General features: G+C 43.2%; 1 protein-coding gene across 1 annotated transcript in view; it reads left to right on the top strand.

The window, feature by feature from the left end:
• Positions 1-16,480, top strand: part of bmper (BMP binding endothelial regulator) — a 28,879-nt gene that overhangs the window by 10,049 nt on the left and 2,350 nt on the right. The window contains exons 3-12 of the mRNA XM_084358635.1: positions 6,759-6,858; positions 8,883-8,965; positions 9,421-9,511; positions 9,921-10,003; positions 10,940-11,039; positions 11,206-11,315; positions 11,490-11,624; positions 12,390-12,494; positions 15,399-15,444; positions 16,217-16,386. Coding sequence (XP_084214761.1) covers positions 6,759-6,858; positions 8,883-8,965; positions 9,421-9,511; positions 9,921-10,003; positions 10,940-11,039; positions 11,206-11,315; positions 11,490-11,624; positions 12,390-12,494; positions 15,399-15,444; positions 16,217-16,386 — 1,023 coding nt within the window. The remainder of the gene's footprint in view (positions 1-6,758; positions 6,859-8,882; positions 8,966-9,420; positions 9,512-9,920; positions 10,004-10,939; positions 11,040-11,205; positions 11,316-11,489; positions 11,625-12,389; positions 12,495-15,398; positions 15,445-16,216; positions 16,387-16,480) is intronic.

Genomic DNA, 16,480 nt, shown 5'->3' with positions numbered 1-16,480 from the left:
TTACCTGATAACACCTGATAACACTGAGCCAACACATGCTCTGATCTTATCTACGCTCTTCTGTTTCCTAATGTACACAACATGGAAAATATCAGTCAGTGAACTTTAATCACATTTTGCTTGTGTTTCAAAATAAAAGCAAAAATCAGACAAAGGAAGAAGAATAGAGGTTTTCCTCTTCTGCAGACTGAGACGTAGGACGTGAGGCAGAAACAAGAGATGAAGAGCGTCTGAGTGGTCAGAGAGGGAGATGAAAGGCAGGACAGGGTCAGTGGAGGAGAATAAAGGTGACCTCAGAACAGTCCAACAGTAAGAGGAAAAGGCCGCGGTGAACAAACTCGGTAATATAATGAGCTGAATTCAACATTATTGTGGCCTCAGTGCCAGAAGAGTCTTAATGAGCGAAACAAAAAGCCACAAACTTTATGAAAGTGTTATGCAGGAATTCAGGAGAGGAGGAGGAGTTTAAGGACTTGTGGCTTTTTGGTTTATCATAATTTATCTAATAAATATTCTAAATATTTTCTGTTTCCAGCTTTGGAAATAAGTAATATGAAGATGTCACCTGGAGCCATTTTTCACTTTTTCCTACATTTTACAGACATTGCTTTGATTTGTACTTTATTCACAACTTCTCTGACCTTCATCACCGCTGCGGTTCATCTGTGGGCTCTGACATGTCGGGGCCATTGATGAGTGTCTGTCGTCCTCGTTGTTGCATCATGTTCTGCACCATCGACCCTCGTCAGCCCTTGTCGGTGGCTTTTTAGCCGACCACCGCCTCCTCGCCAGTGACATCAACATTTTATCAGACATGTTCTTGATTAGAAGTGGCTATATTAGCAAGAGTGGAGTCAAAAAACGTGTAGCAACAGTGTGTATATCAGTAGACTACCGCCACCTGGTGGTATGAAGAGGTATCTCCTCTCACGCAGTTGACGGTCAGCTGTAGTCTTTGCGGTGTGTTCAAGTGCAGCTTTTTAGCCGGGACACAGGCGAGTTTAGACGACGCAGTTTCTTTGTTGCCGTCAGCCCAAACCCAGCCAAACTTTGTTCAAACCCAAATATGAGCGGAGATCCCAAACTTTGAAAAAATCCCAATGATATCCAGTGAAACTTTTCCAAATTTCCACATAAAAATGTCTAAAAACATCCAGACTTTTGTTATATTTTGTTCTTTTGTTTTTCATTATCCCAAATCTTTCCAAAAATGTTCCAACCTGGAGAAATCCACAAGTTAATTCGAGGTAACGTTGCGTTTCGTTTGGTCGCCTGTTGCTATAACTTTGGGGAAACATCAGATGATACGTCAGAGGAAGGATGTCGGTGAACGTGACAAAACTTATCTTTAAACTTTACAGCAACTTAAGAGGTTATTAACTGTGTTTAATCAAACTATATTTGCAGCCGTCCTGCTCAAAGTAAAGTCAACATATCGACCTTCACGCTGCGTTTTGTCTCCTGCTCCGACCAGCTGGGGGCGACGTTATTAGAGAGAAGACGACTCATTGAGACAGTTTTGGGAAAAACCGGTTCCCATCGGCGTCTTTCTCCTCCCGTCTCGTCCCTAAGCTACTGTGGCTCCTGCTCTCCGGCGGGGGGTCGTGACCTGTTTGTTTTGGAGGAAGGGTGAAAGGTGAAAGGTCGCAGTGGCAAAAGGGAGGGGCTGACGTCCGAGGGCTTAAGTGGGACCTTTAAGTTGAGTGTTCCTCTCCTGTGCTGACAGACCCTGAATGAGCTCTCAATCCTTCACAGGACGGAGAGAGAAAGCATGAAAAGAAGGAGAGGGAGGCGAGGAAGAAGCTCTGAAACAGACGAGACGCTGATGAAACTGAGTGTGAGAGAATAAGAAAGAGTCGAGGGGATACAGGTGATATTTACTGGAGAGGGCAAACAGAAAGAAAGCCAAGACAGAGGAAGAGAAAGTGATGGATGATGGGAGAAGAAAAAAAACACTGATGAGGAGAAATAATGAGCACTGTCGCCTCCTAGTGGCAGAACAGCCCAAGTGTCACATAAATGAGTCATTCAAAAAGAAGAAAAGATCCTCTAATGTAGATAAAATGTTAAATGATCACTAAAGCTCCTGTTCATTGTGTATTTTTTGCAATTATTGCCCAAGATTAGTAATTATCATGTCCCCCGAATCTGAACTAACTTTGTTTTTCATTCTGGTATTGATTAAAAAAGTCACTTGTGCAGAACATCTGTGAACATCAGTCAAATCCCACCTTATCATTAATAAAATGACATCGCATGAGCCAGAATTTGACTTTCTTTCATTTTTTGATGTGTGAAGATAAACTGGTCCAAGTCGTGGCACCACAGAACCTTAAAGAACCAAGTATCCATATTAGATTTGAACCTCTGGCTTTATGTTTTCTTCTTCCTGGTGAACATAGAAAGATTTAATGGCTCTTTTTTCCAAGATTCATCCCTGCAGTCACATGACTGTTATTATCTGCACTTAACTGATTTGAACTGGATGTTTTCATCAAGAAAAACTTTATTTCCTGCGGTTTACTGGTGAAAAAACCAAGCGTCATCCGTGGCATTACTGCGGACGACGTTAACCTTCACTAATGACGTTAGAAATGATTGAATTGAACTGATTGGATTTGAAAATGCTGCGGATACAATCTGATTTGAGACTATTTTAGTCTCGACCTCGTGTCACTGAGACTTCAGGGATGCAACTCTAACATCACTGAACTCATGAACTCCACGTGTCCTCGTCACTGTCAGGTTCAAACCTTCTGTTGCGACTTGAAGCCAGTTTCTTCCACCAGATTATTATGAATAAAACTGCTACTTTTATTTTGGTGGTTAAGTTCAGATCATTCATCATCTCCTCCCTCCATGCTCATGGAAAGTCAGGGGAAGTTGCGTCGTCCGCAAAACATTTCTGGAGCTTCACAGCAAAACAGCGTTGAAGCATAAATCTGCTTAGAAATCCTCAAAAAAAGACACTTCTTCTGCAGAACCTGCCTGAGAAAAATCATGTTTTTAAGTTTTCTTCAGGATCAAAGTAATCCAGTGAGCGTTGTCTGTACATCCACAGCTTCACTGCAAACAGGAAGTGCTAACAGCTCATTCAGCAAAGTTTTAATTAAGTTTCGGAGTATATTTTATTTATTTTTGATTGTTTTTTCCATTTTAAAACAAGTCCCCAGCTACTTCAGTTGTTTATGAGAATGTTGCAGTTGAGATTTGGCAAGACCAGGTTTAATTATGTCCAAAATATTAGATTACATCAGACTGGAAATGATCAAAATATGTCAGAAGTGTAAAACCAGTAGTGGAGAGAGTAATAAAAATGTCGTCTTCGTCCGTGTGTCTTCGTACAGTAGCCTCTGTACACACTCACACACAGGTCACACACACTTTCTCTTTCTCTGACACACACACATCCGAGCATACCGACGCTTTACCCTCTTTGTGTGTGTGTGCGTGCGTGTGTGTGTGTGTGTGTGTGTGTGTGTGTGTGTTGCGGAGGGTCGTCACCCTCAGCGACAGACAGCCGTCCCGTCGACCAGCCTCGGTGCCGCGTCGGTATGTCGAGTGTTTATAAGGCGTGGTGACCCGCTGTGACCTTTGACCCTGAGACAAGAAGGGTGAGAGTGAGGGAGGGAGGGAGGGAGGAGGGTGAAGGTCACATGTACTAACACTTTGTGTTAATGGATAACAGGAGTGAGAGAGAGGACCTGACCTTGGTGACCAAATCATCCACGGTTCCTTTAAAGGATCATTCTGGTGTTTTTCCCCCTTTTAATACAAATCACATGTATTTCACATCAGAGCGACCTTTTTCTGTAAACAGCGCTGCGTCTGTGTTTTTATGGATTTCACTGTATTTTTTCTTCCGTGCCAGACAGAACAGCTATTATTTCTCTAAGTCATGAAAATCAAATCAAATTTTTTATTTATATAGCCCAAAAATTGCATTGCCTCAGTGGGCTTTACGATCTGTACAGCGAAAGACATCCTCTGTCCTTAGACCCTCGATTAGAGTGAGGACAAACTCTTTTAACAGGGAAAAACAAGATGGAAGAAGCCACGGAGGAGGGATCCCTCTCCCCGGACGGACAGACATGCAATAGATGTGGAAGATGGCCGGCCACACAGGATAAACATCAGAATGAAGAGGCCTCAAATTTAGTAAATACAGATATAAGGAGCTAGTAAACAGAGGAGAGCAGGGTATGACGATCCAGATCTGTGAGCCAAAATCTGTCCGTAGACTCTTCAGCCGCTCTTGAGTTGTGTCATCAAGCATCACAGACATCATGTGTGCGTTACATCATCATTATGAGGTCATGCAATCGAGATTTCACAAATCAATTTGAGTATAAGCTGCATTACTGTGACGTGATTGTGTAAATGCAGACTTCATTCTTAACTCGAGCAAGTTTCAAGAGTCTACCGACAGAGTCAGTGTTGTCAAGAGTACTCAAAAGTCATACTTGAGTCTAAGCAAAGATATTGTAAGTCATCCACATGAAAAGTACTTGAGTAAAAGTCTTAAAGTATCTGATATTAAACGTACTTAAGTATTAAAAGTAAAAGTAAAATATTTACATGTTTGTATGTGCTGAATACTGCAGGTCGACCAATTATCAAAATTGGATGTCAGACTCTGTTTTTTTAGTTCAATTACACTAAAAAATCCATCTTTCTGTCCACAGTGTCGTGTTGTCGGTTCTCTGGCTGCAACCGACGACTATATTCATTTGATTTGTAGCCACTTTCTTCTGTTACTGAAGAGTTGTTTTGTCTAAAAAATGTCAGAAAATGGTAAATTTATCAGAGAGTGTTTTTCCAAAGCTCGAGATGACGTCCTCAAATGTCTTGTCTTGTCCACAACCCAAAGATATTCAGTTCACTGTCACAGAGGAGGAAAGAAAACAGAAGATATTCACATGTGAGAAACTGGAATCAGAATCAAAGTAGCAACTAACTAATCGATTCACTGGCTAATCGTTGGAGCTCTAGTTTGTTCTGATGGTTCAACCAGGATGATGTTGGAAAAGCTCGACCTCACTTCACTGTTTTGTTTACATCATATTACATCAATCAAAGACATTCAGTGATAAGTATCATGCAATGATAGCATGACGTACAGAGAGTAAACCCTCCTTTCAGGGATGATGTCGTCTGAGGCTCTGTAGCACCTGTTGCTTTAAGATGAAATGCATGTGACACTTTCCACCAGCTGCTCTCCTCACTGTACCTGTTTCACTACATTTTGCAGCCTCTTCCTGTGCAGTTCAGTTCTGTTCTGTTCATCTGACCCGACTCTCACCTCTGTGGTCTGGATGCCTCCGCTCTTTTTATTTATAACAGGAGTGAGATGGATGGGACTGCGGTCAGATGATCCTGTGGCCGTTTAATCCCACAAGTGTAGAAGAGATTTAGGATCTAATGAGGTTACAAATCCCACACTGACTGAGACGAGGAGTTCACGTAGATTTTAGATGTTATAGTACCTTAAAGTTGTCGTTCAGCCCGACACAGATTAGACTTTTGTGAAAGTTTCCAGCAGATTTCTGGATGAAGCTGACTCCTGAGCTGCAGGAGATTTTCTACTTTATCTAATTTCTTTTCCTTCTTGCTTATTTTACTTTCTCTTTCCCCTCTTTCCATCTCCGTCCACCCTCCTCCTCCTCCCTCGCTGTCATGACTTCATCTGTCCTCAGTGTGGTTGGGGTTTAGTTGGAGCGCTGCTGCTATATTAAACCACCCCGATTTATTTTCGCCCTCCTTTGATCCATCCTCGTTAGAGCCGCCTGCCGCAGTGCCACAGGGCCATGAGAGCCGCCAGCCTCCACTTTATAAACCCTCACAGTGTGTAAAATAAAACACACACACTCACAGCGTGTGGACAAAATCAGCAATAAAAGCTGAGGGTGTGAAAGTCGAGCGGATTAAACGAGCGCTGATTCTAGTCCAGTCCCACGGTGCAGTTAGTGGCGATGACGGATACAATGTGCAGTGTTCGTGAAAGGTGACGGGAGGATTGTTGAGTTGGTGTGAAAATTCACAGCTAAACTGTGAAAGATTGGGTCACTTTTTACTGAGAAACACGAGCTGCAGACTTCAAACCTGTGATTGAGAATGATAGCAGAGCACAGAGGAGGTGTATCAGGGGGAAACTGGTGTGGTGGAAACATTTCAAGTGCAGTTTTGGCCACGATACACTCTGAAAAACTCAAAAATCTTACGTATATTGGTCTAATCTTTATAAAAAAAATCATTACACTCAATATCAGACACAGGCACCTAGAAGGTAGCATTTTATTTACTTCTGCAAGCAGGAAGCACCTTGTATCCATGTTTTTTCTCATCCAATCTTTTGGTTTTAGGGTGTCAGCAGTATTTAAGATTTTCACGGTATGATGACCATCTCAGAAAATATATTTCATGATTTTACGGTATCACAGTATATTGTATTACACACGTATTATTAACAGTTTTAATGACCCTTAAAGGAATAAAAACAGAGGGTTTTTGTGGTTGAATAAAAGCTTTCGCTGTTTGTTTTTTACTGCTGCAGTCAAATCTGACCGAACCACAGCTGCACAGTCCTGATAAAGCAGATTAGCAGCGTTTGTAAATGTTTAAACTCTTAAAAATGTCCCAAGTTGAGTCACTTTTAAAGAGTGAGATACTGACCGGCAGCAGGCTTATAGTTCAGCTCACTGGAGAATACGACACTAACTCCTCTCTCCCTCTCTGTCTCTGTCTCTGTCCGGCTGCAGGAGGGGAAGGCCGACTGTAAACAGGAGAAATGTCCGCTGGTGTCTGAGGACTGCGCTCTGGTGGTGAAACAGACCGGAGCCTGCTGCGAGAGGTGTAAAGGTGAGGCAGACGGACCAGGATATTACAGCAATGATAATCATAATGAACCTGGGATGGTTTATTACAAGAGTGCAATACCTGCAGCTGCACTGCACTAATAGTAGACTACACACACACACACACACACACACACACACTCATGCACCCTTCAGGAACCACTTTATGTACAGTACCGAAGCGGCCAAGACTAAATATGACCTGTGGGAGTAAAGATATATTATTAACCTCACATATAGAAATTCTCCCTCTCTCTCTCTCTCTCACACACACACACACACACACACACACACACACACACACACACACACACACACACACACACACACACACAGCAGTGTGTCAGGCTTACAGTTGCTTTTATGAGTCAGAAACTCCTCAGTATATCTTCATCTCTTACATCCTCATCCTCTCCTCACATCGGCTCAGGTTTACATCGTGGTCAGTACTACTGAGAACGATGGAGCTAGATGGTGCTCAAAGCGCCAGAAAAATGCATTTGGAAAAACTCAACAGCGATGCGTCTGTTCAGAAATCATGACCCGGCTGCTCCATGATCCACAGGCCTTGTCTTGTTTTGTCCACAGCCTAAAGATTTTTAATTAGGTGTCAGAGAGGAGGAAAGAAAGCAGAACATATTCACATTTAAGAAGCTGGAATCAGAAGATTTTAACTTTCTATCTTGAACGAATCCCTCAAACTTCAGATTCATCGATTATCAAAATGGTTGCCGATTAATTTAATAGTCGACAACTGATCGATTAATCGCTGCAGCTGTGCTCGCTTTAGAGGATTTCCCTGCTGTTTCTGAGCTCATTAAGTTGTTTTATAGAAATATATGAACACACACACACACACACACACACACTCAGACACACTCAGACACACACCCCTACCTCCCAGCTGTCAGCAGGGGCGCGGCCCTTTTGTTTGTGGTCCGGCGTTTTATTTTTTACGACGCAGCACTTCGTTAAGAGAAATGGAACGAGCTCGACCCGGACGTGGGAAGCCCCTCGTCTCCACGGAAACCCGTGTTAGTTTTCTGTTGTGCGGTCGACTTGTGGCCGCCGTGACTAACACTTAGGACCCCTGTGCGTCTTTGCTTTGGAGAACAGCCCAACTCCAACATGTCATATCGCTGTTTTTTAAACTTTTCATGAAATCATACACACAATTAAAGAGACTCCACAGCCAGACTGGGTCAGTTTATTAGGAGCAATTTACTTTAAAACTGCCTTCATTAACCAGTTTATGTGATGTAATGTACTGAGTTACACTTGGCTTTATACTCGAGTACGATTTTGAGGTACTTGTACTTCTACTCCACTACATTTCAGAGGGAAACATTGTACTTTTTACTCTATTTATCGAACAGCTTTAGTTACTAGTTACTTTAAAGAGTTCAGTTACTGATAGGAGAATGTGAACGAACCACAGGAATGAAGACGTGTTGCGTCAGATCAATCTGCGTTAGTGACGACTGAGTCTCTGACGGGATTCATCAGCATCTCATCTGATCTTCTTCCTCCTCTGAGATGCTACTCGTCCTCCTCTGCAGTGATACAGTGTCAGAGGGTTTTTGTTTCACAGCGAGGAAAAGCAGATCAATGTCTGTGATCGGGTTTCATTGTATGGAAAGTTAAACATTGATCTGAGGACCACTTACTGTAAATGCGATGAAATGAATAGGCTATTCATTTAGTGCTGAGTGGACGGGGTCAGAGGGGTGTGGAGTTACTGAGCAGCTGTTACACCCAAACACACACTGACGGACTTGATAATAAAAATCCTTCACTCCTTCAGTTCTGACCCGGTTAAATCCTCACAGAGCTTCACGTGCTGACTGTACATTTTTTAGGGCTTTGAAAGGAAAATGTTTTGTCTGGACTTTTCCCCTAAAAACCTCCCAGAGAAGAGCTGCTGAGGGCTGTTAGTGCTTTTATAAAACTGAGACATACTTCACTGATCACTGTTTCTGTATCAACACTGGATCAATTGACAGCATCATCTCTCTCTCTCTTTGTCAGGTTGTATGCTGGATGGACGATCTTATAACAGCTCAGTGTCCTGGACCAGCTCCACCAAACCCTGCGTAACCAGACGCTGCCAGGTGTGTGTGTGTGTGTGTGTGTGTGTGTGTGTGTGTGTGTGTGTGTGTGTGTGAGTGTGTGTGAGCAGACAGGGTTGTTTCAGCTCAGACGTCATGTGGGAACCTCAACACAAACATGTTGTTAAAGGAAGATCAAAATTCAGGACAAGAGAAGGAGGAGAACGAAGGTGTAGGAGGTGAAAGGAAGCAAGGAAAGAAGGGAAGGAAGAAGGAAAGAAAGGGGAAAAGAAGGACGGACAAAAGGCAAGGGGGAGGAAAGGAAGGAAATAAATGAAAAAGAAAGGTAGACAAGAAAAGGGAAAAACTAAAAACAGAAGGAGAAATAAGGGATGGAAGCAAGAAGGAAAGAAATAAGATGTAAAGAAAGAAAGAAGAGTAGAAAAAGCAAAAATGAAAGGATGAAAGCATGGAGGATGCTGAAACTAAAGAAATGATTTGCTGGTTGCTTGTGACAGGAAGGTGTGATCACTGAGGCGGAGGTTCAGTGTGTCGTCCACTGCAAGAACCCCAAAATCCACCCGAAGAAGTGCTGCCCCACCTGCCCCAGTGAGTCCAGACCCAGTCTGAGTCACAGTCTTTATTATCTGTGGGTCTCCAAACTGTCAACTACATCTGAGTAGTATAATCAAATATATTGTTTTAGTGATTTGAATCTTTGAAAGCTTTTGGATTTCTATGACGGTGAAAGACTTATTTTAATGTTTGTAAAGATGGGTGGACAGAAAGTATTTTAAAGTCAACGAGTCTTGGGTCATAACTTTGTGTATTTTAGTGTTTTTTAGACATTAATCAAACTGGATACTTTCAGAGCAACAGACAGGGAGACACATCATTTTAAAATATGAAATAAACAACGAAAAACAAATGAAACGTTTTGCCTCCAAACTTTAGAGAACTCGGTCTGTAAATGTCGTCATGTTATTAATTAAAACGTGGGACGTTTGTCTTCCTGCAGGCTGCATCTTTGAGGGTCGTCTGTACAAAGAGAAGGAGGAGTTCAGTCCAGAGGGTAAACCCTGCATCAAGTGCACCTGTACTGTGAGTACACACACACACACGCACGCACACACGCACGCACGCACGCACGCACGCACGCACGCACGCACACACACACACACACACACACACACACACACACACACACACACACACACACACACACACACACACACACACACACACACACACAGTTGGTGCACAGGGCCTCTGTCCTCGAAATAAGTTAGTTTTGGTGTCTCGGGGGAGTCACAAACATTTGGTTGGAACAACATCCTCCACCTGATGTTTTTCCTCCCTAATTCCTCCCACTCTCTGTCCCCCTCCTCCCCCTCACCTCCTCACCTCCTCACCTCCTCACCCGTTAGACAAACAAACCCTACAGGTACGTCCATAAACACATTACAGCATTAATGTGCTCTCACCTTGTCGGGGCGATCTGCAGACTTGTTAACACATATACACACATTATTTATTATTTCCTACTTTATCCTCCCTGCACATTCAAACTAAAAATATTCTGCATGTGATTAAGTTATAGGACTATACTATGTTTTACTTTTAGTCAGTGCACCTTAATCCTGGCAAACCGACCGCAAAATTGTTGTTTCTGAACCTGAATTACAGTATTTTAAATTTTCTTTTTTTTATCCAGGTGTTTGATGTGGATAAAAGCTGAAATATAATAACTTCTTAAGGTGAAAAATATGCAGTTTAAAGTTGAATTCATTCATTTGGGGTCAATAAACATCAGCGCAGTCAGTCCATGTAGATTTCCACATAAACCACCAAACAACCTTCCCAAAAATAAACCAGCCAGCCAAACAAAACTTCAAAACTCAGGTCATCTGTGAAGAGATGTTACTGTAAAATATGCAAACGCCTCAATCAGAACGTATCAACCTTTCATGTGCATGTAAATTAATGTTCATTTTATCATGTATCATTTATCACAATGTTGTTGTGTTGTTGTTTCAGGGCGGCCGGACTCTCTGCATGAGGGAGGTGTGTCCTGTCCTCTCCTGCCCCGCCCACCTCAGCCACACCCCTCCTGGACAGTGCTGTCCCAGGTGTCTCGGTAAAGACCAGTAATCACCTTTCTGAGTCGTTACCTGTGTGGAGGTTGATGTAAAAACCTCTGCAGGTGTAGAAGCAATGTTTATCTCATGTGAAGCGTTGTTGGTCTTTTGTTCCTTGTTTCCTTCGTTGACTCTCTCCTCCTCCTCCTCCTCCTCCTCCTTCAGGTCAGAGGAAGGTTTTCGACCTCTCGTTAGGAAGCTGTCTGTTCCACAGTGAAGTTTATGAGAACGGCACTTGCTTCATTCACAACAACTGCACCACCTGCACCTGCAAGGTACTGACCTGCACGTCAAACACTCCTCCTCCTCCCCCACCACGATCATCACAGCACGAAGACCCTAAAGTTTTATTCTCAGACTGTGCTGATGAAATCGCTTCAGTATATGCATGAATAATAAATTGTTTGACCGTTGCTCCTTCCTCCCTGCTGGGTCCTTCTCCTTCCCAGGATTCCACGGTGGTGTGCAAGAGGCGGTGCTCTCGGCCGGGGAGTTGCCAAGGCGACCAGTGCTGTGACGAGTGTCTGTCCTACGTGAAGGTGGAGGAGGTGAAGTACTGCAGAGTCCGGAACAAGATCTACAGGGTGAGAGAGCAGAGGCGATACTGGGGGGGTGGAGGGACGGGTGAATGATGGATGAACAGATAGATGGATGGATGAAGGTTAGATGGATGGATGGATGGATGGATGGCAGAAGTAGGAAGGATAGACAGATGATAGATGGGTGGATGGATGGATGGATGGATGGTTGGATGGATGGATGATGGTTGGATGGATGGATGGATGATGGTTGGATGGATGGATGATGGTTAGATGGATGGATGATGGTTGGATGGATGGATGGATGATGGTTGGATGGATGGATGATGGTTAGATGGATGGATGATGGTTGGATGGATGATTAGATGGATGAAGGTTAGATGGATGATTAGATGGATGATGGTTGGATGGATGGATGATGGTTGGATGGATGATGGATGGATTGATTATGGTTGGATGGATGATTAGATGGATGGATGGATGAAGGTTAGATGGATGATTAGATGGATGGATGGATGAAGGTTAGATGGATGATTAGATGGATGGATGGATGATGGTTGGATGGATGGATGGATGGATGGATGGATGATGGTTGGATGGATGGATGATGGTTGGATGGATGATGGTTGGATGGATGGATGATGGTTGGATGGATGAAGGTTAGATGGATGATTAGATGGATGGATGATTAGATGGATGGATGGATGATGATTAGATGGGTGGATGGTGGTTGGATGGATGATGGTTGGATGATGGTTGGATGTATCTCTGTCTGTTGTATTCTGACCCTGCTGTGTCTCCGTCCTGCAGGAAGGAGACATGTGGTCGTCAGTGAACTGCACTCTCTGCGCCTGCGTTAAAGGAAACATCGAGTGTCGGCCCAAACAGTGTGTACCAATCACCAGCTGCCCCTCGGTGAGTGACGGGCCCGCCAGCCAATCACAGGCTTACACCCTGTTAGCAGGGTTTTCATCGTGCTATCAGAGTTGTTTTTTTAGCTCACAGCCACCAACTCTGTCTCTGTCACTTTATCTGTTTTCCTGTCTCTGTCTCTTCTGTCTGACACTTTTACACTTTACAGCCCGTGACTAACTGCGTCATTAACACGCCACATGCGTGACGTCTCATAACAGCGACGCGTCTCTGATTTACTGGTGGAGCGGCTGTAACATAAGGATTTCAGTCAAATTCAACCGTCTCACCTAAAAAGCAGAGTTATTAGCTAGATAGATGGACTTCCCTGCAGGGGGTCGGTGTCTTGCTAAAGGACACACAGTCGGTATTGAACTCGTCATTTTCCTTCTCCTCTACGATAGAAAGTCGCCCTTTTAGCACATTAGTGATGTTCCGCCGCGCTGAAGCGTGGCGGAGGCTGTCAGACGCTCTGGGAACTCGCTGGCAGGAGGAAGGTTTGTGCTGCGTTCACCTGTCGCAGAGGTCGCTCGGGGGCTGTCTGTCGGCCGGCGGGTGATGGAGTGGATTCCTCGCATACCGCCGGCCGCTGGCGGTCCACGCAGTCAAAGGCGGCGTCAGCGTTAGTCCAAGTTCACACGCTTCCAGCAGTTACAACAAGCCCTCACCTGTTGTTTGTGGTCAGAACAAGCGACTGCAGGGTTGATGTAGGTGGTCTCCGGTGGAAAGACAAAGTTTCACTCACTACGTGATTGATTTAGGTTTTTAAAAGTATTTTACAGCAGCTTGGAGGTTGAGTGTGTTCAGTCTTCTGTCTCAGTAAGAGACTCGTCGTATTCATCGTCCTCTAAGTGGAAATTTTGTTGCAGTGTTCAGTGTTTTTTTCACCACTAGCCTGATCGGACAAGTCAAGTTCAGATGGATTTATTTATCTATAAATACATAAACAAAATTACAAAGTGATTTATTATTTTATATTTCAATAAATTATTATTATATTGCAATAAAAAGAGGAATTATAAAACATAAAACTTTTAAAATGTAACTTTTAAAATAAATGTTTTTTTCACTACCGTAATTATCTACTCTGACCTCATACCATCTCACCATTACATTTCCTAAAACTGCATATATATCACTTTACAACACAGTGACGCCCTTCGAATAAATTCATAAATAGACATACAGAACAACTCGATTCACAAATTAAATTAAAAAAGCGATCCTTTTTCATTCACATTTCCATTTCCTCACCGCTTTTCCTTTTCTGATGAGCTTTTTTGATGAACTATTTATTGATTTATTAATATTTCATGTATTTGAGGTCGTTTACCTGCTTGCATGATGGATGTGTTGTGTACTTGACCGCTCCTAGAAAAAACAAAAACTTTCATGTTGCATTTTGCAGTCACACACACACACACACACACACACACACACACACACACACACAAACACACACACTCACCTGCCGCACGTTTCATAATACATTTTTTTGTAGACAAAAACTGTTTCATCTGCATCGATGTGTCGAGGTAACGTACAGACTCACACACCTGTCCCGAGTTATCACGAGTGCGACTCTCTCACAGAGGTCACCACGGCCCACCTTAACCCTCCCAACACACACACACACACACACACACACACACACACCCACTCCCATGCCGTCATGCTGCGGTCAGCGGCAGGTCGGCAGAGTATGTGAGTGTAGCTTTGTAGACAGTGTGTCTCCGAACAGCCTTTTGTCTGTGTGACGTTTGAGTGACAGCAAAGAAGAGGTTCCCTATATTTAGGCCCCTGAAAACCAATCTCTGTCCCTGTGTGTGTGTGTGTGTGTGTGTGTGTGTGTGTGTGTGTGTGTGTGTGTGTGTGTGTGTGTGTGTGTGCTTCTGTGTGTCCTCAGTTTGTCAAAAGGCAGCCCTCTTCAAAGAGAGAGACTGCCCTTTGTGCAGAGGTTAGGACTCTGGAGTGTGTATTGAGAGTACGGAGAACGTCTGTATGTGATGACAGATGAGTGTTGAGTGTGCGTGTGTGCATGTGTGTGTGTGTGTGAGTGTATGAGTGTGTGAGAGAGAGAGACAGGGAAAAAAAGTGTGTGTGTGTTTGCGCGAATGAAGGGCTTCCCTGAGGCAACAAAAACTAAGTGTGTGAAAGAGTCCTCTGATCTGCACCTCTGATGGAAGTTGAAACATACTGTATGCACACACACACACACACACACACACACACACACACACACACACACACACACACACACACACACACACACACACACACACACACAGTTTCCTGTTACACAGACAGAGTACAGCGGTTGAAGTTGGAGTATCAGTGTCTTTGTGGTCGTCCTGGTTTGACTTTGAACTCGTCAACGTTTTTCCTTTTTTAAAATATTTTATTCAATTTCTGTTCTTGTCCGTCTGAATGACAGCATGAAAACAGTTGTTACCTTTGTTCCTGCCAACCAAAGGTGGAAAAATGTGGCATTTTGTTCAGCTCTTGCTTGTCACTTTGAATTGTTGTTTGCTGCTTGGAAACCCCGGAAAAGTGCGTTTCATTTCATGTCACAGGCTATTTTTGTCAGTAAATCAAACCTGGAGGATAAAATAATTTAGTGCAAATACGTATATACCGTAACACTGTGTGTCAGGGAATTGTTAAGCTTTTTAATGTAGAGTTTTTGCTAGAAATTATGTTTCTGTTTGCGTCTTGATATTCTTGGTTGCATCATAGTTGTTTTCGACCCGCTCGCTGTCAGTCTGCATTCTGTCAAAGATTTTCTGCTTTTCCTTTCATTACTTAAGATGTTCAGATGCTCTGCAGATGATCCTTTCTAGATGTGTGTAATCCCTCTGAGATCGCTCTAACTCTGCGTCTCTGCGTCTTTGCTTTCGTCTCCTGCAGAATAAGATCCTGAACAGGACCGGCTGCTGTCCAGTCTGCACTGAAAGTGAGTAAGTCCTTCTCAAAACCATCCAGCTTCCTGTTTTTAGGGAATTCACTCATCCTTAAATAACAAAAGAAAAATCTTGAAGTTGCGGCTCCAACAAATCTTAAAATATCTTAAATATATTTATGGACATCTGTGAGCAGTTAAAATTGTCTTTCGACGCAGATGTTAAACTAGTTATTGATTGTTTTTATTGAGCGATTTTCAGAAAGTTTTAGTAAAAATCTATAAATCATCCTTCAGGACAAATCTCAGTACGGCCTCTAGCTTCAGCTGAGCATTTCCCATGAACTTCAGTCCAGACTGTGGTTTGTTTTCGGGTCATTTTACTTTGGTTTTTGGCTGCGACCTGCAGCGAAAGTCAACAAAAGTGGCTGTAAACGTACCATTCCAGGACTACAAAGGCTCCATAAACCTCACTTCCTCCAAATGTAGAGTTTAGCTCAGCTGGTAAAGCCGTCGTTTTTACCGCACCGCATATCCATTTAGATAAATCAGATTAGTGCCTTATATTTCAACATTTATCATTAAAAATATCCTCTTGCTGCTGGCTGTCAACATGTATCCTTTTTAAAACTTTGAATTTTGGTTTCTTTCTTTGATATCCTGGGACGACAGAAACATTTTGTTTCCCACTGCTGCTATTCTGAGTCGTCCAAGTTCCAACAGTAGCTGTTATTTTCCCCCAACGAGTTATTTCTTGAGTCTTTTGGTCGTTTTTTCTCACAGTCGTCTTCATTCCCTGTTTGTCTTTGCTCCCGTCCCTCTGCAGAGCCAGGTGTGTGTACAGTCTTTGGCGACCCTCACTACAACACCTTCGACGGCAGGACCTTTAACTTTCAGGGCACCTGTCAGTACGTACTGACTCGTGACTGTGGCGGCGCCCCCGCTGGAGGACCAGGAAATAACATCAACATCAACAGCCCAGACTCCAGCTTCATGGTAGGACTGAAGTTCAGGACATTTTTACAGCATTTTACATGGAAACTGATATAAACAGTTTTGTTTAAACTTCATCTCTGTTCATTTGGTAGAA

The sequence above is a fragment of the Pagrus pagrus genome (assembly GCF_965226575.1).
Source record: "Pagrus pagrus genome assembly, chromosome: 7".
Classification (NCBI taxonomy): Eukaryota; Metazoa; Chordata; class Actinopteri; order Spariformes; family Sparidae; genus Pagrus; species Pagrus pagrus.
The sequence above is the reverse complement of the archived record's forward strand: the minus strand, read 5'-3'. Positions and strand labels throughout refer to the sequence as shown.